The sequence below is a fragment of the Mesoplodon bidens genome (genome assembly GCF_964165515.1).
Source record: "Mesoplodon bidens genome assembly, contig: HAP1_SCAFFOLD_157, whole genome shotgun sequence".
In the NCBI taxonomy this organism is placed as follows: Eukaryota; Metazoa; Chordata; class Mammalia; order Artiodactyla; family Ziphiidae; genus Mesoplodon; species Mesoplodon bidens.
This window is the reverse complement of record NW_027671774.1, coordinates 1,081,931-1,103,103: the sequence shown is the minus strand read 5'-3', so window position 1 is coordinate 1,103,103 and position 21,173 is coordinate 1,081,931. Positions and strand designations below refer to the sequence as shown.

Genomic DNA, 21,173 nt, shown 5'->3' with positions numbered 1-21,173 from the left:
CGAGCTTGGTTGGCATTACTGAAAAAATAAAAGTTGTAGATCCGCAAACCCATAGACTATATAGGCTATGTTCCGCTGTAGAATTCTAACTACATGGCCACCTTATCTTCCTAACATCAAGTGGGAGCAGTCTGGCCGGTCCATCTCGTTCTCTTGATCTTGAGTCCTCTGCAAAAGACATCCCCCTTTTCTGCACCAGCACATACGTCACAGCCCTGAAGAAAGTGTAGACATCTGAGATACGTTAACAGTGGAGGAGGGCTGATATCCCGTGAACAGACACATAGATGCCTGTTAGACCTGGAAATTGAAAACCAGAGAGGCGGGGCCATACTGGTTTTGGCCCAGGCCACCAGCCACTGGTGTTCCCAGCAAAATGTTCCCAATGTGGGAGTTTGAGGAAGCAGGGAAAGGCAGGTGGTGTGAGTTTATTAGGACTTGAGGCCCTCAGCCTCGCACTGAGGCCAGCTGAACCCCCAGAGCGTGCTTCCTGCCCTCCTATGGGCTGCTACTCCTAAAGGTACTTGGTTTCAACAGTTATTTGTGCATCAGTTTAAAGACTGAAGGGAGAGGGAACAGCAAGCCTAAATTCTTCATATCATACGCCACCTCCCTTTCTCTTCTTATTATATAAGCAATTCATGTGAAAAACAAATAAGGCAAACAAAACAAAACAAAATTACCTGAAGTCTTGCTATCCAAAAGTTACCATTAGTATTTTGGTGTATACGTGTTCCAGATTTTTCTTTATTTTCAACCCTTCATTAAGGCCATTGTAGTCTTGACAGATGATGCTGGCACAAGCACTTGAGATGAGGCTCCTCTTTTTAAAATACTGTATTTGCATTTGGTTTAGTTTCTTTCAGGCCCTGCCTTGCCTGGTCCCCAACATGGTGTTTTCTGCTGCAGTCTCTGTAAATTGGAGTTGGGGTGATGGGGCGGTCAGGCAGGGCTGTGTGTATCTGTGTCTGTACGAGGTAGGGCGGGCACACTTTCCAGTGTTTCTGGGCAACAAGCAGGCACTCACTGCAGTTTCCTATCCCTCAGGCCTGGGCTGTGGAGACAGGGGAAGTACCAGGAAGGGGTGGACGACCCCGACCCAGCTAAATGGAAGGCCCAGCTCCGCTGTGCGCTCAACAAGAGCACGGAATTCAACCTGATGTACGACGGCACCAAGGAGGTGCCCATGAACCCAGTGAAGATATATCAAGTGTGTGACATCTCCCAGCCCCAGGGCTCTATCATTAACCCAGGTGAGGCCCCAGCTGCTGGGGAGAAGGTGGACAGTGTGCCAGGTTCCGGGCTGGACCCTTAAAGGGATAGTCGACTTGAAAGTCGCCTCGCTTACAAAGTTGAAGACTGGTAAATAAAGCAAGAAATGCTGTCCCTAGAAAGAACCCAGAGAACAAAAGATATAAACTCAGCACAGTCTTCCTGCCCACCCAGTGGAACAGTAAAGCATTAGAAAGAAGAGGGAGTATTGAGTTCTATAAAAAATAACTTCTCTTGGGACTCAACACTGAGAAGAGAGGCCAGGTAGTTTAGAAGAAGGAGGGCTTAAAACTTAGAAGGTCTGAGTTATAAACCTCGGTCTTTCCATTTCACTACTTGTGGGACATTGAATCAAGTCATTCAACGTTTTGAGCCTCAGCTTCTTCCACTATAAAATCTGGGTTCTCATCTTTCCTGCGTATTTCAAAGGCTGTTGTAAGAATCAATTGCCATGACATTATGAAGGCTATTAAGTTCTCTTTATAAATGATGGGTAAGTGATCATTTAATTTGTATGGTATTTTTTCCTAGGAGAATACCACCTGATCCCTATATTTACTCAATGTTTAGCCAGTTCCGACTAAGAGCCAGATAATTTAGACTTGACCTCCAGTGAATCTAGTGAGGCTCTGCCATGAGGGAAGGGTCTGTCTTCACATTAAGCTTATAAAGGAGAGAAGCCGTGCTCCTTGGGTCCTTAGAAGGGATGCGAATGTGTAGAAAGGGGTTTAGAGTAGGAATTAAAAGATTTCTAGGAGAAGGGAGTAGGGTCTGCAGCTCCTGGATAGGGGAGGGGATGAGAGCTTGCACTGGGGCTCCGTAGGAGGAGCTGGGAGTGGGGTGAACACCCTTGGTTCCCACTCTTTGGCATTGAGGGTGCACACTGAACCCAAGGAACCTCTGTGCTGGCAGTGCCTAGCTTGAACAGTGGGTCAGCTGCAGGGATGACAGTGCAACGTGAGCGCCTCACTTTTGACCTTTGTGTGTGTGTGTGTGTGTGTTTCTCGGGTAGGATCCACTGGATCTGCTCCTTGGGATGAGAAAGATAATGGTGTGGATGAAGAAGATGAGGAAGATGAGCTGAACCAGTCACAGCACCACGTTCCCATCCAGGACACCTTCCCCTTCCTGAACATCAATGGTGAGTGGGGTTGGGGGTGGGACAGAGGCATGGAGAGGATGTACGGGGCTTTGATTTTGCAACCGTTGACACCATATCCACCATTGCACTGGGAGCAGCGACCAGGCCCTGGGGCCAGGCTGCCAGTCTGTTAGCAAGTAGGAGTCATAGGCAAAGGCACTCCGTAGGCATAGTTATCCCAGTGGGGTGGCTTCTAGGCAGAGAGAGCATCTTCTGAATCTTATGTGATAATTCAGAGAAATTAAAAAATGAAATTCATTCTCAATCCCGCATACAAATACACAAGCTGTTACAAATTTTGCTGATTTCCTTCAGGCCAAGTGCAGGGATCCTTTTCGTGAATTGTAGGCAAACTCTTCTGCTATTTCCCTCGGTACAAATTTTCTGTCACTGCCTTAACAGCCTCTGCTAAGGCTGTATCGTGGGAAACTTGTGGCTCTACAGCTCTTAATACTAGGCTCTGATAAAATTTCTCTACTAGAGACTTTTATCTTTTTTAAATTAATTAATTAATTTATTTATTTTTTGTGGTACGCGGGCCGCTCACTGTTGTGGCCTCTCCCATTGCGGAGCACAGGCTCCGGACGCGCAGGCTCGGTGGCCATGGTTCACAGGCCCAGCCGCTCCGCGGCATGTGGGATCTTCCCGGACCGGGGCACGAACCCGTGTCCCTTGCATCGGCAGGCGGACTCTCAACCACTGCGCCACCAGGGAAGCCCTCTCTTTTTTTTAAATTGACTCTTTGAATTCAGTTTCCCAGGAGAGATGCGTTTAGAGGTTGGAGGGTCCCTGTGAGACAGAGCAGGTACTGCACCTCGCATTGCACGCTCTGAGGATTCTCAACCACAAGGTGAACTGCTCTTCCACAGCATCTTCCCTTGAACTTTTCACTGACATGCTCCTAGTCATATGACTTGCATTCAGTTGAGTAGCTTTTCACTACTTTTCTAAGTTCCATTTGGCTCCTAGGGTCAAATGAGATACTTTTGCCACCTAGAAACTTTAGTATATCCAGACGATTCCTGTAGGGTTTTGGAGTCCCCTTCCCTAGGTGATGCCCCTTCTTTTGAGAATCAGGAAATGACTCTTATCTGTCTACTTGCCCTCCTTCACTTACCCTGTCATTTATAACCTTGCAACCAAGTGATGAGTAAAGACAACGATCATAGAGCTCTCTCAGGTTAATATTGCCACAGCTACATTCCCACTTGGTGCAATTTTAAGATTTGGACATTTGGAAATGTGAGATCCTTTCCCAAATCTTTGGCTCACTCATTCTGTTATTCTCACCCCTTAAAAGGATGCAACCCATTTCCAGGATCATGATTTCCTTTTTTTTTTTTTTTCATGTTTTTTTAAAGCTAATATTGTGTGTCCTTACGTTATGGGCCACCTTGGATCCTTTCTGGAAACATGTGAACGTATATTAAAAATAAAAAAGTAAAATGTGGCCCTACAGCCACACCGGGATTTCATTGCCCTGAGAGAGGAGTTGGGACGCATCAGTGACTTCCACGAAGCCTATACTTTCAAACAGGCTCCGGGCCAGCCAGTTTCCGGCTTCAGCAAGGAGAATGTTCCAGCGGTAACCAACAAGGAGAACCTGGCGACGCCGGTCTCGACTCCATTCCTGCAGCCGACCCTGGGGAGCGACGGCTCTGCGGTCACTTTCGGGAAAACCCAAGAGGATCCCAAACCGTTTTGCGTGGGCAGTGCCCCACCGAGTGTGGACGTCACCCCCACCTACACGAAAGACGGAGCTGACGAGGCAGGATCAACCGATGGCAAAGTTCTGAACCCGAAGCCATCTAAGCTGGCAAAGAGAATCGCCAACTCCGCTGGTTACGTGGGTGACCGGTTCAAGTGTGTCGCTACCGGACTATACGCAGACTCCAGTCAGCTCGACCGGGAGCAGCGGGCATTGCAGGTGAGCCCCCCCCACCCCCGAATTTCAGGAGCCTGACCAGTTGTCAGGTTTTTTTAATGTGTGAAGAGGAGGGGACCGGGGGTATGATAGGGCAGGACACCGGGCTGATTTGGTTAATGAAGCTTAGCGTAATTGAAATGTTTGAAATGTGTCCAGTAAGGGGACGTAAGTGGATACTTGAAGTTATTCTGTAGATTTTAAGCAAACACCACTCGAATGCTGATAACGGAAGTTTTAATTATTGCGAAGGATGTCTAAAAGACATTTACCTATCAATCGCTTTGATTTCTCTGCCGTTACTGTATGTTAACAAATATACCTAAAAGCGCTGCTTAGAATGCCTTACGTGATACTTGGTGGAGGTGTGTAGCGGCCGCATGTCTGTGAGATTCGTGCAATTTTTTTTTTCCACCAAAAAAACAAACGAACAAAACAAAAACACCAACCTTGCTTAAAGGGATAGAGTATGTATTTAACTTGCTAGTGAATGATAGATGTTGTATAGGAATTTCCTTAAGATATTTTACTTTTAATTAAAAGACAAATAAAGCAAATTGTTTTGCAATGTTAAGAAAAAAATTGGTTTATGGTTATAAAAATGGATGAAGTTATCTAAATGATCCATTGAGTGCCCATTTTAATTACATAGGTGGAAGGATTACAAGAGGACAGTATTTTATGTCTACCCGCTGCTTACTGTGAGGTCAGTTCTTCAAATTTTTATTACTAGAATCTTCCATAAACCTTTTGAGTTAAATTTCATTTCCAAATATACAAAGGGAAGTTTGTGGGCCATGGTCATCTTTATTCATTGTGCATTTGTTTTCTTTTCTGTTGTGTTTTTGTTTCGCTTTCTTTGCATTGTGTTTTTGTTTTGTTTTATTTACCTCCGAAAGAGAATGTCTGTCTGTATGCCACAGTGTATGTATGGCTATACATACACACCACATATATCTCTACGTACGTATGGCTTTACGAATAAAGAGTGTGTGACTAGTTACACATAGACACTCTTACATTTTTATCGTTCAATTTTAAAATATCTCAGTTGTATCATAAATTGTGGTTGGTTTGGGGCAAACTTTTCTTTGAAGATACTTTCCTTTAAGGTAAGGGCAGTGAAATAGCTTTGGTGGTAAGGTGTGTCTTTTTTCCATCTCCGTTCTCTTTGTAGCGTGCAGTGATGCACTTCTCAGAGTTGGAGATGAAAGAGCGAGAAGGTGGCCACCCCACGACCAAAGACTCTGAGGTGCACAAATTCAGCCCCGCTGACTGGGAAAGGCTGAAAGGAAGTCAGGACAAAAAGCCAAAGTCGGTCGCCCGGGAGGAGGCCATTGCCGACCAGAACGACAGTGAGAGATGTAAGTGAACCCAGGCGGCTCGCATGTGGTACCACGTCGGTGGGAACGGGGCGGTTCCGCTCCCAGTGCCGAGGGAGGTGAGAGGAAGCAGTACGCTTCCGACGGCCCAGCGTCTGGGTGCTGGCTGTTCGGAGAACGGGCTGCTCTGGCCACCCTTCCCAGCTGTGGATTGCAAGGCTGGTTGTCCTTTTGAGCGTTGCGGCATCCAGGAGTGAAGCCCCTATGAAATGCTGTTTCCTGGCACGCGTCTCCTTTTTCCGGAGCAATGCTAGTCCTGTAGTTAGTAATAGTCTGATACAGTAGAGCAGAGGAATGGCAGTGCAGGACCTCCGGCGTAGCAGGTATGTGTTCTGTTGTGTAGCAGGTACGGACACGGGTTTTTGGTAGCAGTGGAATGACACTTGCAGCCAGAGCCAGACCCTCCAGAGTGACAGTCTCCTGTGGGAGGGAGTGGAGAGTACTCGGATTCTCCCTCCAGAGGCAGAGGTTTCGTTCAAGTGCGATGAGGGCTGATGAAGGCCCCAGAGAGATGAGCATCATTGTGTTCTGTGGAGGCTCGTTTGCAGTCATGAGGAGCTGACACCACGCTCCCAGGCCGTGGGATCAACGAGGGTGTCTTCCCACCAGACGGGTGTGTTCTGTTCTGGAGGCCGAACTGGAGAGAAAGCTCGTGTTGGCCTCGAGTCACACTCTGCGGTCCCATCGGCTGCTCCCCCACTGGGGTTGACTTCGGGCTTTGCCCTCGAGACTTCCTGGGCGAATGAGATGCGTTGGCAGCAAGTGGAGGTCTTTCTCCCGCTTTCTTCAGTGTGCGTGCTGGTGGCCTGTGGCCGCAGCCTGCTCCGGACCCCAGAAACCTCACCGGTAATGGTGAGTGAGGGCACCTAGGTGAACGTCGAGGACAGGGTGGGCGTGCAATCCTCCTGAGACGGGACAGTCGGGGGTGGTGGGCACGTTTGGGAGGCCCAGGCCCTTGGACCCAGTCATAGGGTCGGCGTTCGCCCGCACGCTTAGGTCGTGGGTGCTTGATGCAGTTCGGGAAAATTGTGGTCAGCCACAGCGTGTGCTTCTCTCTGCTGCTTGGAGCACTGCCCTCCCCCAGCTCATCTTTGGGGTCAGACAAAGGCCTGTGGCCACGGTTCTGGGTAAGCCACACTGGGACTGGTCTGTCCCACGTGGCTCCCGTAGAAGGGGATTTCTGGGGCTAGTCAGTGGCGGCCTTACCCGAGGGATGGGGCTCTTGATCTGCCTGGAGTAGACGATTCCGAGCTCCTCCCCCTCGGGATTGGAATGAAAAACGGAGGGTCCAGGCCACCCTGGAGTGAAGCAGCAAGAAGGCCTCCCTCCTTGCCTGTGCTCACAGCTGACACGCAGCCCTTACCCTCCCGAGTGGCCTCATAACTCAGCTCCTGGGGAAGTTTCTCCGAGAGATGTGATAAAAGTGGGCACGGCCAAGTTCACGGGGCTGCACTTTTCTGAGGATGGGATCTGCCTCTTCTGGGTGGATGGTGAGGGAGGCTGGAGGAAGGGAGCGGGCAGTTAACCGGCCTCGAGTCTTCTCGCCCTTTTCTCCAGCAACGTGGCCAAACCCAGGGTGGCCGCTGCCCTTCACGTCTCAGTGGCCTCACCCGCCCTTCTTCCCAGAGACGTTTGTGTGCGTCCTTCCCAGTCTTTCCTGCTGAGCGTGGAAACGAGAACTCGGTGTGGCTGATGGGGAGCAGGGCCTGAGCCCCAGATGATTCCGAAAGCCCCCTCCCCCCACCGCCGGCCTCCAATCTCAGACCGACCGACGGGTCTCTTCCTGGAGCACCCGGGACATGGCCCAGTGAGCCATGAATCGCCACCATGGGAGGGCAGGAGAAGGGTTGGGGAAGGTGAGGGGCTGCGTTTGAAAGGTTGGGGCAATGGAGGTGGGTTCCCCACCCACCCTCTGTCTTGTAGAGACGTGGGGTTTGTAAATAGCTGGTCAGGAAAGGTCACCTGAAGGGGCCACTTTTCTTACTGCGGCCTCCACGTCCAAGGCCCAGCAGGTGTTCATTCCATTCAGCTGGATATGAACGGGCCTTCTTGTTCTTGGGCCATCACGTCTTGAGCTGATATGGGCTCAGGTGCTTCTCATGGGTGTCGGTGTGGCCGAGAGCCGAGCTGTGAGCACATGGGAGCTGGGGCGGGGATTTGGGGTGGGCAGGGGTCCCAGAGAGGGTCCAGGATGCCTTCAAGATGCCTTCCCCCTTCTGAGGCAGCCCCTACCCATGGAGGGCCCAGGAGCTTCTAAGGTGGTGGGTGCTGTTTGCGCGGCCCTGGTTGTCCTGGTGCGGGCGCATCTTGTTGCTAGGGGCTTGTTTAAAAAAGAAATTAACTTGAAAACACAGTGGCCGAGATACTCATTTATTCTTTATGATCACATGGGTGGCTGAGTGAAATTTTTATTTTGGAAGTTCACCAAATGAGTTTGAAGGTTCCTCAGACTTGGAAGTTCATCACTAGGAACGCTCAGTGGCATTTGAAGATGGGGCGGGGCAAGGAGGCATTGGTCCCTTCCTTCTCAAACTTGGAGTAACCATCTCCCTTGCCAGCCACTTGGCTGGGACAGGCCTAGGACCTGCTCAGTGGCAGTGCCTGGCCAGGAGCTGGAGGAAGCCTCAGTCGAGGGGCTTCATGAAACTTCTTTGCTCAGGGAACTTCTCTTCCAGCTGAGCACCTGCACGTTTGTAAACTACTTTGGAACAGAGATCCCCTGCACTCCTTGTGTAGCGGGTGTAACTTTGAACAAGGTTAGCCCTCACTGGAGGTGCTATTATAGTTAAGCTACGGAGAAGGGGATTTTAATCCTGGGGAGCCTTGCAGCGACTCAGAACCCTCTCACCTTGTTTAGGCCTCACTGGGCATGGCTCAACAGTGGGGAGGGTGCTTTGCTGCCACAGTGACTTGTAAATGTTGCTGTGGTGATGCTTCTGTGAGGTGATGCTATGGTACAACCATAATGAATTTGGGATATATGTGCTGTGAGTCATAGGACCATGCTGCAGGGACCACGTTCACATCTTGCTTAGACTGGGTGACCAAGGGCACATGGCTTCCCACTTTTAGAAGGGCCAAAAGTAGCAATGATGGCAAAGCCTGATGGTTAGGATCCCCATGTATCTATTTATCTCTCCAACTCCTTTGCCCTCAAGGGTCATCCTCCTGCGGGTCGTGGTTAGAACAGTCTTTGAGAAGCTCCAAGTGACACGGAGCCTCTACCCCATAGCTGGTGGCCATGGGCATCTTGGGCAGTCGGGGTGGGTGTCCTTCAGGATTATTACTGGCCTGGGTAAGGTCACACTAGCGTAAGGTCTTGGGGGGCCTTAGCTGAGGGGAATTGAGGTCTTTGCCCTAAAAAGCTCCGGGGTTGGGGGATGGGTGGATGGACCTAGTTTGGAAAAAGAAACTTTCAAATTGGACATGGGGGTTCTTAAGGTAACCCTTCCATTTCTCCATGGATCCCCTCCCACGGAGCTTTTAGGGAAGGCTGATTGGACCAGAGAAGTCCAATGGTGTAACCAGCAGGGCTCACCTCTTAAAATTTCCTACGTTTCAGGCCTGAGATTCAGGCTGGTCTGAAAGTCTTGGCATCTTTTGGTTAAAGGGATTTTTCCAGCCTTTCTCTGTGCTGAGCCCGGCCCGTGATTATGAAGCCCACCCTGGAGGGAGGCTAGCAATAACATTCCCACTTTACAAGTGAAGGGGGCCAAGTTGTAAAGCGGCACCATTCCTGCCCGAGTGTTTAAGAGGGTCACAGAGCAGCCGGAGTGAGAGTTGCAGCACGCCGTCTTCACCGGGCCTGCGGTAGCCTGGGCTGCATCACCTGTAAGCACAGGCCAGGAGTTTGGGGTTTCTCCTGCTGCCATGGCAGGAGACCCTCGCGGTTGGGGTGATTCCACCATTCCGGCAAGAGTAGATGGGGATCTCTCCCACCTTGGGATACCCTTGGAGAAAAGCTAAGTGTGTTCCACCATTGAGAACACAGGTCAGGCTAGCCCAGGCCAGGGTGAGGTTCATCCCCACAACTGGCTGCCATTAAATGCTGGGAATGCCCCCAAGAGAGACTGATCAGGGGACCAGCCTGCTGGGCCGAAGTGGGAGTGATACTTGAAGTGGTCTAGGGAGAGGAGGAGGAATGCGAGCAGCATGTGAGGGGTGTGTCCATGATTTCATCTAGAAAAACGGGCTGTGGGAGCTTAGCTCAGGTGTTAACGAAATACGAAACTCATACACCCACCCCCACCCCCGGCCGGTGATGGACACAGGGTCATCTTCGGGGAACTCTTTACCAGCACAGTGATCATTATGGAATTATTTGTGTGTTAGAAACAATGTGACTAGCAAAGCAGTTGAACTGTTTCTTTGGCTAGAGCAAAAGTGAGGAGTGATGTTAGGCTGGGGTGATTGGAGGAAAAGCCCCAAGTGGATGCTAGATTGAGCAGGGGGGCAGGAGCTACACAGGCAGAGCTGGGGTGTGAGCAGTTCAGCCCTGCCCCCCACCCCCCATGAAGGGGGTTGGAGTCTTGTCTTTGAAATGTCCTTAGATGCTTGCTGCCTGGGAAGGAAGGCGTGGAGACGTGCCAGGTGGGTGACTGGTGTCACTGAGGGCCTTCTTCCTAGACAGGAACTAGGAGCAGCCCCTCGATGGCAGTGAAATGCTTTTCGCCCCACGGGTGTGGAAAGAGGACAGACGGACTTGTAGCAATCTGGTTGAGTTCTTTGAAATTGCCCTTGACCCTTGTGTGTGCACCAGGAAGCCTTTCCTTTCCCTTTGCCAGGCTCCTCTTGCCTTGGTCTCCCCAGCTTCCCAGCCTCCCACCATTCTTTCCCTACCCTTTTTCTTCACCCTCGCCCCTGCTGACCCAAGTGAACATTGGTGCTATGTCTGTGTAGATGGCAGTTGGGGGCTATTTGGTCTCTTGATGACATCAGCCTTTTTTGTTGACTAGCAGCTGTTTCCATAGTCATTTGTAGCTCCCTGATTGGTTGGATCTTACTGTGAGGTCACTCACCCCCCCTTTAAAAGTAAGCCACCTTGGAGAGTTAAGCAGTTAGGGAGTGATCTCACATGCCTATAGAGGAATGGTGTAGATGCCTCACCTTGACCCTTGAAGGATGGATTGTGAGTGGGCTACGCGCCTCATTTTCTGCTTTCTTTGCTGGTTGTGTTCAGCTGTCCTTCCTTTGGGACGTCTTTCTGAGGGTTTTGTGCTTGCGGCGTGTGAGGCCCCTGGTCTCCAAAGGGGGGTGGTCTGTTGGTAGCAGATTGCCTTGGGCATGGGGGTCCTGCCTGCTCCTGGTGACCTTTGTTCCCTCCTTTCCGGGTTGTCTCCCCTCCCCTAGGGGAGTGTTTTGATGGAAGCAAACCTGACCGCTTTGAAGCCCCAGAAGACAGTGATCTTCCTGAGGACATGGACACGGAGCCCCCCAGAGAGTCCCCCGCCAACCAGGCGGCCCCGGACGCGTCACGCAGCCCCACCCTCCGGCTGAACAGAAAGTGCAAGGTCTCTGGCGATAGGAACCACACTGAGACCACTGTGCTCCCGGAGGACTCTCTGCTGAAAGCCAAGCGGAGACGGGTCTCCAAAGGTGAGCTCGGTTTGGCTTCGGGCCCGCAGGGCACCCTACGGAAGTCCTGGAGCGGAGCAGTGGAAAGTTCCAGTCCCACCCTGGATCCCTGGGGGGAGCCACTCACACCTCCCCACCCCCCACCCCCATCCCACCCCCCACCCCCCCAAAGCCAGTTGCCGGGGCTGGAGCCCAAAGGTGGCCAAAGGCAAATAGGCCCCCTCCCGAGACTTGGTGACAAGTTCCAGCCAACACAGTGGCCACACCCCTCCCCTCCCCCACCCCTGTTAGTGATGTGTAAGACAGTTTGTTCACCCCCCCGCCTCGCCCTAGGGGGCTTCTTCTTTAATTTGTAGTTATTTCTCCATTAGCTGACTGGCCTGAGAGGGAAATGACAAACAGTTCCTCTAACCACTTAGAAGAGCCACATTATAGTGAGCTGACCAACCTGAGGTGTGCATTGAATTAACAGGGCTCCATCCCAGAAAGCAGCACCGCTTGCTGCACCTTAGAGAACGGCGGGAGCAGAGAGCAAACCTGGCCGGCAGGGCAGGAAGGAAGTGACCCAGGCGGTTCAGCCTGCGGTCACCCCCCAGGGCAATAGCATCTCCGAAGAGAAACCTGGCAGGAAAAGGGCAGAGGCCAAAAGCAACAGCAGCTGGTTGGAGGAGTCCCTTAAATGCAGTGACAATGAACAAGGTACGCACGGGGCGGGGGGTGCTCCCGGAGGTTGGATCACCCGCCCTCTGTGGGAAACGGCCCTGGAGGGGACCTGAGCGCCATCCAAGTTGACAAGAGTAGCGTGTGGCAAGCGGGGAGTTTTCTTCATGAGGTCCTTTCAACCTGCACACTTCCTTATGGAATGGACAGTGAGGCGGGAGCTCGACTTCCTGGGCTGCTCCTCATCACCCAGCCCGCGGCTGGGCAGGAAGGGAAGTCTTGGGTGACCCCGGGCGCTTGTCAGTGCCCTCATTCCAGCCTCAGGCTGTCCCCAGTCGCCCTGTCCCAAGCACCCAGGCCCCCCACGGGTGGGGACGGGAGCGCACGAAGGGCTGGTTTCTGCCCTGTCTTGCGGCCCTTTGAAGCGACTTGCCATTTGGCGTTTCGTGGGTTAGCCTATTTGCCGGTTGAATGTGGGATAATTAAAATATTAGTGCTTTGAAAACATAATTGGTATATCTTTAAAAACTGAAGCTGCTCCAACGATCAGTGCTAACAATGGGCTTTTCTTTCCTCACCGGCTACAACTGTGTAACGCCCGCTGCTTCTCCCCCTGACAGATGTGCTGTGCATGGACGAAGATATGGATCGGCAGCCTTCGCCCCTGCCGCAGCAATACACCGACAACAGCGAGAAACCATCCGGGAAGCGACCGTGCAAAACCAAGCATTTGATCCCTCAGGAGCCCAGGTGGGGCTTGCCGCTGCCAGGGGACTCCTAGGTGGACAATGCGGATGGCAAGGTACCTCTTGCCCCTCTCTCTCCCCCGCCCCCCGGGCCCATGCAGGCACATCCCACCTGCCTACTTCTCTGCTTCTGGGGACAAAGCTTTCCTTTTCCTGAACCCCTCCCCCCAAATCGTCCCTGCCCCTTCCTAGGGGACCTGTCTCCTGGGTGGTGGTGAAGTTTCCAGCGAGTAAAAATGCAACCCCTTCCTCGCGCCCCGCCTCCCCCAGACAGAGAGGAGGAAAAGTGCTTTCCTCCACTCAGGTTTGTAACTCAGGGAGGAGGCGAACCAGGCGGGTGGTGGAAGGACAGCCTGAAATGTGTGCGCTGCCTGGTTTCGTGATAGGTGACCGTCCGGAGATTTTGAAAGCGGCCTGAGCCCAGTTCCGACTATGATCTTTCGCCGGCCAAACAGGACCAGAAGCCCTTGGACTGTTTGCAGCAATTGTTACCTGCTTCCCAGGCCTCGCAGCTGACATGCTCAAGCTCCCCTCCAGAGACCACCCAGTCCCGCCCGATGCCACCGGAAGCGCGGAGACTTATTGTCAATAAGAATGCGGGCGAGACCCTCCTACAGCAGGCCTCCCGGGTTGGCTACGAGATGAACATTCTTGTGGGTGCCCCGGATCAGGATCCACTGGCTGCTGCTCCTTGGGTGGGGGACACACTGGCTGGGGATGGGGGGCGGGTCTCAGAGCCCAGCCCCCTCCACGTGGCAGGCTGGGCTGGGTGTTCCAGCAGGGTGTTTGCGTTGGCTCCCACTCACACTGCGGGCTGTTTGTTGGCTTGTTCAGTCGTGGTGTGAAAAGAAAGGCAGGCCTCTCTGATATTCCGTTCCCGTTCAGGCAGGTAGGCTGCTTCGGCCAGTCTGGCTCACTTATCTCTGGTATAAAATCTGACCTAACCCAGGGCTTGGCGACCAGGGGAATTTTTTTTTTTTTTTTTTTTTTTTTCTTTTTGCGGTATGCGGGCCTCTCACCGTTGTGGCCTCTCCCGTTGCGGAGCACAGGCTCCGGACGCGCAGGCCTAGCGGCCATGGCTCACGGGCCCAGCCGCTCCGCGGCATATGGGATCCTCCCAGACCGGGGCACGAACCCGTATCCCCTGCATCGGCAGGCGGACTCTCAACCACTGCGCCACCAGGGAGGCCCAACCAGGGGAATTTTAATGAGCCCTTTTGGATTCTGAATAGCAAGAAGGAGAGTAGGAGAGTACTTATTAGCTCTACTAACTTGTGCTGTTTGGGGCAGAGTGATGCCCCTGTTGTGGGATAGCGGGTGGGACGTGTCTGTGCAGAGTAGGGGTGGGAGTGGGGCAGACCTGAGCAGTCTCTTTCTGAGAGGGCACGGGAGCCGAGGGCTGATGGGCGGGGAGCAGGGGTTGAGCCTTGCACAAAACTCCCTGTCCACACTGCTGTATCCCAACCCAGCACGGCTGATGACAGTGATAGCTTCTATTGCTAGAGCAACATAGAAAGATAGCTGATATCTGCCTAAGCCCCTGTGATCTGTAGTAACTCCTTTCACCCTGTTAACATCTTCACTTGGGAGTAACGAGTAGTAGCCCACTCTCGGATGAGGAAACTGAGCCTCAGAGGGGTTAGCTGATACCCGTACAGGTAGCAATCCAGCAGTGCTCCACAGCCCACCACGCTCCTCAGCAAGACTGGCTCACACTGGAATTGCCCTTTTGACAGTTCAAAACCTCTGTGAGAGAGATGACTCTCTCTGCCCTGTGCAGTTCCCCCACCATACTTGTCAGTAGCAATTGTGATGTAATAGCCCACAGGGCAAAGGCATTTTTCTGTGCTGGCATCAGCCCTCTGGGAGTTGAATGGTGACAGTAAAACGCGGTGCAGCAGGCTGAGCGTGGAGGTGTGGCTGAGCACTGGGGTGGCAGGACCCAGGCTGGCCCGGAGCCCTGGCGCCCACACCCTCAGCCAGCTCTGTGCCCCTGTCCCCCGTCTCCCGTCGTGTCCCCCCACCCCGGTCCATAGTGCCGTGAGCCCTTGGAAGTGTGCCTGCCTTGGCCCTAAGGCATGACTGTGGGTGGGTAGTTGGAAGCACTAGGGCTATGCTTAGTTTGGGGTGTTTTTTTGTTGTTGTTGTGGGTTGAATGTGCTGTTGTTTATATCTACACGTCTCTTGGAGACCTCTCCATTAGCTAGAGAGCACTTTGTGGTAGTTAGCGCAGTTACTTGCAGGTGAAGTCCAAGGAGCACCCAGTTGGTTTCCCAAGAGCTGAGAGCGGGCGCCTAGGAGGACAGAGCAGATGTTGCACATAATGTGGAGCTAGACCCCCCGTGGTTGAAAAGATAGTCTCCTTGCTTCCAGCAAACGCTGGAGGTGGGGGGGAGACCCCTAACCCCAACTTTTGGGTTAGGGTTGAGAAAGTAGACTCCTGCTTCCACCAAATGCTGGAGATGGGGGGGCGGGGTGCTGCTGCACCCGCCGTGGGGGGGCGGGGCTCCGAGCCCCACCTGTGAACTTGGCATCATTTCCAGCAGCCTCCCTTTGGGACCAGAGACGTCAAAAGACCCTCGTTGGTCCTCTAAGACAGTTTCCATTTTGGTTTGGTGGCTCTGAGGCCTGGACCAAGGGGCACTTGATCCATCCTTTTTTAGGCTACCTGGCCTTTGATTGCACAGGAAGCCTTGGGAATGTTTACGGTGGGATTTGTTTTTTTCTTCAAATGTAAATTTCAATATGTAGATTCCACAGATCACCAGTGTTGATGCTGAACATTGTGACAAGTAGATGAATGCTTTCAACTTTGATTTCTCTGGGCAGAAATTTCTGGGATTTCTCTGGGCAGAATTTTAAATGTTGGGATGAAGGCCCAGTTGGGAGATGTGGCAGCTTCAACCTTTTCAAATTGAAGGACAGTTTGCTTAAGCAGATAAGCGTGTGGTTTGGGAGGGTTTTCCTGAAGTTTTGTCTTCAGCATTCTTGGTTATTTTCTTCTGCTTAGCCAAAGATACCATGTGCAGTATAATGGCTGTCTGAGCTTTATGTCATGATAATCTGGTTCTGGAAGTTTAGAAACACACTCTGGCTTCAGATCCGCGTTAAATAGATCACTTGCGTGGCCAAAGACCTCAAACCTTTCCCTCCTGGGAAAAAGGCTTCTATTTCTTAGGCTAAAACGCCCGTGTGCAACCACATGCTTGTGCCTTTAGCGGTGATGGTTAAATTTTCTATGAATTGAATAAGTCATGTTTTTAAAAAAGTTAATGAGGCATTTAATTAACTAACAACGTCGGGCTTATGGCCTTTATGGTTACATTTTGCGGGTAATGGCATTCGGCTTATAGCCGCTGAACAGAGAGCTGTCCGACAAAAGCAGTTTGACTATGCTCCGGAATGTCTGGGCTGCCCTTCAGACACTCCCGTTTATTTCTAGCGGAGAAAATAAACCAAGGAATGTGTTGCGTCGACAGACTCGCCCCGCCTCTTCACCTTTCAGTTAGAGAAAGTGCTGGTGGCGACGGTTGCCATCCATTTAGAGGCCATCACCCTCCTAGCTAGGAGAGTGTAGTTAGCCCACTTGACCCCCAACAGAGAAGGCCTGTGGGATGCTCATCACAGCTGGATTGCATCCCTCTAACTGGGGCCCTCTGGGGCCTTTTGAATCTTCCCAGCTGACCAGGTACCAAAGACCTGAGTTATAGGTCTAGTACTTGATGTTAATTGAACTTGGGGTTTAATATCTCTGGGCCTCAGTTTCCAAGTGTTGAATGAGGATGGTACTACCTTCCTTTCCTGGTAGCTCCTGGGTTCCTGTGGGTGACAGAAGACGTCCTCATCTGGGGAAATGAGAAGCACTGTGTAAATAGTGGGATCAACGTGGTTGAGTTAGGACAGCCCGTGGCAAAAAGTCTGACCTGGCCGTGGGGCTACTGCTGCCTTTGCTGCCATCTTCCAGGAGAAGAGAGTTGACTTACCCATCAGCTTGGACGGCCTTTCATTTCTAGGTACCCTTGAATCTGCCCTAGTAGTGATGAAGGTTTCCAGTTGAAGGCCATGATTGTCACAGCAAATAAACCCTGGGTTGAGTAAATTGATGTGTGCACAGCAGTTGGTGGCGTTCAGAGCTGATCCCAGAGCCACATGACAGGGCCTCTCCCTGGCTGGGGCACACAACTCATTAGCTTGCAGCCGTCCACTCAAGTCTGGCTAGTGAGGGCCTGCTAAAAGAGCAGCAGCTTCATGCGGTATCCTGGATACCAGGGCTCGGGGCAGGTGGCCTGGGAGCCCAGAGGATTGTGGGCTTTTTGGCAGGTTGGGATGTAAACGGAGAAATGCATTCGTTGGCATGCCTTTTCTCTTCCTCCTCTTGTTTTGGAAGGGAGCTGCTGCAGTGACCTGAAGTAACAGGGCACCGATGGCCAGGTTTACCAGCATGCCCCATTGGTTTCACGTGGTAAGCAAATGGAACATTCTAGTTTGCTCCCAAGTGAGTGGTCACCTTTGATTGGTGTGTCCTCCAAAGGGCATAAAAGGTTTTACAGAACCCATCTCGCACTTATGGGCGGCTAGAATGACCCCCTTTTTGGGTTTAACAGACAAGTTACCTGAGAGATGTCACAAGGAGGCCTGTTCTGACCCCATCCCATCCCCCCTTACCCAGCAGACCATGTGCTGGGCCACATGCACGTTCTGCCTACTCCCAGCTCTCAGAACCTGCCGGCTCTCTGCTGGGCACGACTTACCCAGTATAAACAGTATAACGTGTTTTCTGTTGGCAAATGCTTTCCATGTGTCTGAAAACTTTCTTAAGGTAATAAAACATTGAATAAATTCCTGCTCTGCTTACTGGGAGTGGTTCATATTAATATTTTAACAAGCCAAAGAAAGAAGGTTAATAACAGTGATTCTAATGCACAGTGTTGACACAGAACATCTCCGGGGGTGGGGTTGGGCGGTGAACGTTTTATTTGATTCTTGAAATGTGGAGGTTGCAGCCTGTGGTGTATCAGGTTCCTGTCATTAACTTGAGTAAATATGAAAATTTTTGACTGATTCTGCCCCGAGAGGGTGGAGTGAGGCAAAATAGAGGGTGGGGTTATTGGAGGCATTTTGTGTCATTCCTCGAGGATGGAGGGAGAGAGCTTCTCTTTAACTCTACTTAACATACAGACAAGAGCATCTGAGGCCCAGGTTCTGATTTGTGGTCTTAACAGGGGGCACGAGGATGTAGCTGACCTGGGTGTCCCTGCTTTTCTAAGCTGGGGAATGTTCTCCGGCTGATTGAAGCTCTCTTTAAGTGTTGGTCATCCATACTTTTATCTAAACTTGTGTTATCTTCCACTGCCACCGACTGAACAGACCCATCAAGTGGGAATGGTCTGTGCTTGGCAATGTGTCATCTAAGATGTTAGCAGCCGTGACACCTCTGTACTGGTCACGTCGGCCCCTGGGCTGAGGGCTTTCATCGCTATCCGAATGCGTCCTCTCAGCAGCCCTGTGGAAGCTTGTAGAAGTTCAAGGGTAACTTGCCCATGGCCAGGCCACTGGTGCAGCAGAGCCTTAGACAACACTGTCTGCATCTCCAAGCCCTTCTCACGCACTCTCACCCCCCACCAGGATCCTGCCGCCTGCCCGCGCCATGGTGGGCTTTTGGCCCCAAGGATGTATGCCTTTGAAAGTGGGTACCGCCAAGCTATGGGGAGGTCACCCTTACAAGTTTCACTGTATGGTGGTCTGATGGTATTTCCTCTCCTCTCCTCTCCTCTCCCCGTAGGAAGTGGTCTTGTACTGCCTGGAGAACAAGATTTGTGATGTGAACCACTGCAACAACGCGGGTTACTGTGCCCTGCACGAGGCTTGTGCAAGAGGTTGGCTCAACATCGTACGACACCTCCTTGAATATGGTGCCGATGTCAACTGCAGTGCCCAGGATGAAACCGGGTCAGTGGCGGTCTTGCTCTTGGCCTGGCCCTTTTGGGGCATAGCCAGTGGTTCTCAGGGTGTGCGGGGATCCCCAGAAGGAAAGATGGAGAGTGAGTGCCATGTAAGCACACTGGTGGCGGAGTCCTCTAGAATGGAATCGGACAGATCTTTCTGGCAAATTTACATAGAACTTTAAAAGTCTGTGACACTCTTATGGACAGAAGTCCCTGAAAATGTTGAGCCTGCATGAATTATCAGGGGTGTTCTCTTTGAAGACCCTGGACTCTCCACCAGCATCTGTTGAATCACAATCTTGAACATATATGTGAGTTGAAAGTTGCAGGAGTACAGACAGGTCCAGTGGCAACTGGCTTGATAGGACCTGCCGTGTCCACCCACATCCCCGGGCCTGGCCCCCACTCTGTCCTTGACCTCGGTTTATTGGCCAGAGGCCCAGGTCTGAGTCAGCCCAATCATCTTCCTGGTTGTACCTGGGATGCCACCACGAGGCAGGGCACTGGGGCTTTCCTGACGGTCATAACATTAGCAAAACCGTAAGGTATTTGGTGGCTCATGGTTTCCAAATAGCATCCTTTCTGGATGGGACTGCGGACAGTGTTCCTGACCCCAGCGGATACGGGCAGGAGGACTCTGTATCCTCCTGAGAACTCGCCCTGCCTTTCGACTGCTTCTGGGGGAGAGGGTTGATCACTCATCTCCAAGTTGGTTTCAGGAGAGGTTCCACTTTGCCCCTAGTTTCTTTTACAAACTGCACTTTTTGGGTTTTATTTGTAATGGTATAACAATGGCTTGTCGTATCTGCTTCCGTGATGCTGGGGTTCTTCCCCCCACCCCGCCGTACGTTACCTTCTTACAGTCTGTCACTATTTAAGTTCATTGGAAACGTTTTCATCGTGGCCTGAGTTCCTCCTTGGGCCATGCATTAAGAGAGATTTGCATTGAAGAATGAGGCCTGAGATGGTCCCTTCACCTGTCCCGTAAAGGGTTATGTGTTGAAATAACAGAGTAATTTGTCGCAGCGACCGTACACTCACCTCCTCGGTGAAATAGCGCGCCTACGAGGCTTGGCCGCACACGCTCGATTTTGCCCCGTGTCCTTAGAAGCAAGCGTCGCGTGCACAGGTGTAATCCTCCGCACCTCTCCTAGGCCTCTCCACGATGCTGTCAAGAATGATCATCTCGAAATTGTCCGCTTGCTCCTCTCCTACGGTGCTGATCCTACCCTGGCTACGTACTCAGGTAGAACCATCAAGAAAGTGAACCACAGCGAACTTCTGGAGAAGTTCTTAACAGGTACGGCAGAGTTCAAGACACGGTCTTGTTCAAGCATCTAGACGGTGACTTCACAGCCTTTCACCTGGGTTCCCCCTACCCCCACCCTCGTTTACTCTAAGTGACCCTTTACTGGGAAAAGCGGCCCAACGTTAGTCTGTCAAAGAAGAGATACATACTTTGAGTTTTGCAAGGTGGGGGGCTGGAAAACTCTTAGCTAGCCAGGCTAGCTTTTGTTTGGCAGGCTGGGGCGGTGAGGCGGGCAGTCCCTCAGGAAGGCGGGTGGACGCGTGGGGAGGTTTCAGTCAGATACCTGGAGGCGTGTGCAGTGGGACTTGTCAGGAGGTGACACCAGCCCCAGCGTGAGATGTTCCCGAACTCCAGCAGCACTTGCCTCTTACCAGCAGGCGTTATCTTGTTTCTCTCTCTCTTTCTCTCTCTCCCCCTCTCTCTGCAGGCTTTAAATAACCTGCAGGCTCCTGACGACGGTAACCCCGGTTGCTCTTCGGAGTTCTCTGGCAGCTGTGTGTGTGGTGAGCAGCCTTGTTCGTTTCAGTTGGGCTTGTGGGGGTGGGGCTGGGGGTGGTGGTGGTGCTGTGAGCAGGGCTTGCTTGGGAAAGAATTTTTCCAGGGTCCTTTTTGGAGAGCAGCTGGAATCTTGCTCCAGCTTACTGACCTCTCTCTTGTTTGCCGCCCCCCCCCCGGTTAGAACCAGATGATGAAAGTGGTTACGATGTTTTAGCAAATCCCCCACGACCGGAGGACCAGGATGACAGCAACGAGGCCTATGGTGACCTATTGGAGTTTGAATTTTCCGAAGACCCCGTTTTGTCGTGTTATAACGTCCAGGTGTCCGTCGCTCAGGGGTGAGCGTGGCCAGCATGTGGTCGAGAGCCAGCCCAGCTGTTCTGTGGGGTGGCAGGAGTTAGAAATCCCCTTCAGCAGATGAGGGTGGCTGGGTTGGGGGGTGAGTGAATCCCTCACCAAGTGTCCACCGACCTCACATAATGCAGTGGAACTTTTCCAGAAAAGTTTGTGGGGTGGGAGGGCTCCCCAGCCAACTGCCCTCATTGGAACACACCCCTAGAGCCCAAAGGACACGGGAGTCAGCGACTGCAATTGCACAGTTTCAGTCAGTAAACTCTTGGGGAAGGGATCCACCCCAAACGGCTACCATAGGGGCCGTCCAAGGCGCGTGAGGTCCACGGGACGATACTGATGTGTACCGTCTTCTCGTATAAGATTAGAGA

General features: G+C 52.0%; 2 protein-coding genes across 2 annotated transcripts; both read left to right on the top strand.

Moving 5' to 3' along the window:
* Positions 1–1,156: 1,156 nt before the first annotated feature.
* On the top strand, positions 1,157–3,944 carry LOC308611078 (interferon regulatory factor 6-like). Its single transcript, XM_081260008.1, has 3 exons — positions 1,157–1,253; positions 2,285–2,413; positions 3,775–3,944. Exons 1-3 carry the CDS (start codon positions 1,160–1,162, stop codon positions 3,855–3,857), a joined length of 306 nt encoding a protein of 101 aa, XP_081116134.1. The 5' UTR covers positions 1,157–1,159; the 3' UTR covers positions 3,858–3,944.
* Positions 3,858–20,933, top strand: LOC308611095 (BCL-6 corepressor-like; the record flags this gene model as incomplete). Its single annotated transcript, XM_081260016.1, is given in 8 exon segments — positions 3,858–4,340; positions 5,515–5,701; positions 11,069–11,314; positions 11,766–11,812; positions 19,749–19,944; position 20,381; positions 20,383–20,456; positions 20,633–20,933. Coding segments are annotated over 8 exon segments (1,395 nt in total), but the record flags the coding sequence as incomplete, so codon positions are not given.
* Positions 20,934–21,173: the final 240 nt, after the last annotated feature.

Excerpts from the sequence above, each read along its gene's own strand:
- LOC308611078 (XM_081260008.1), top strand. The coding sequence starts at position 1,160 with ATGTACGACGGCACCAAGGAGGTGCCCATGAACCCAGTGAAGATATAT. Across the intron at positions 1,254-2,284 it reads GGGCTCTATCATTAACCCAG|GATCCACTGGATCTGCTCCT; the intron begins GTGAGGCCCCAG and ends TTTCTCGGGTAG. Across the intron at positions 2,414-3,774 it reads CCCCTTCCTGAACATCAATG|CTAATATTGTGTGTCCTTAC; the intron begins GTGAGTGGGGTT and ends GTTTTTTTAAAG.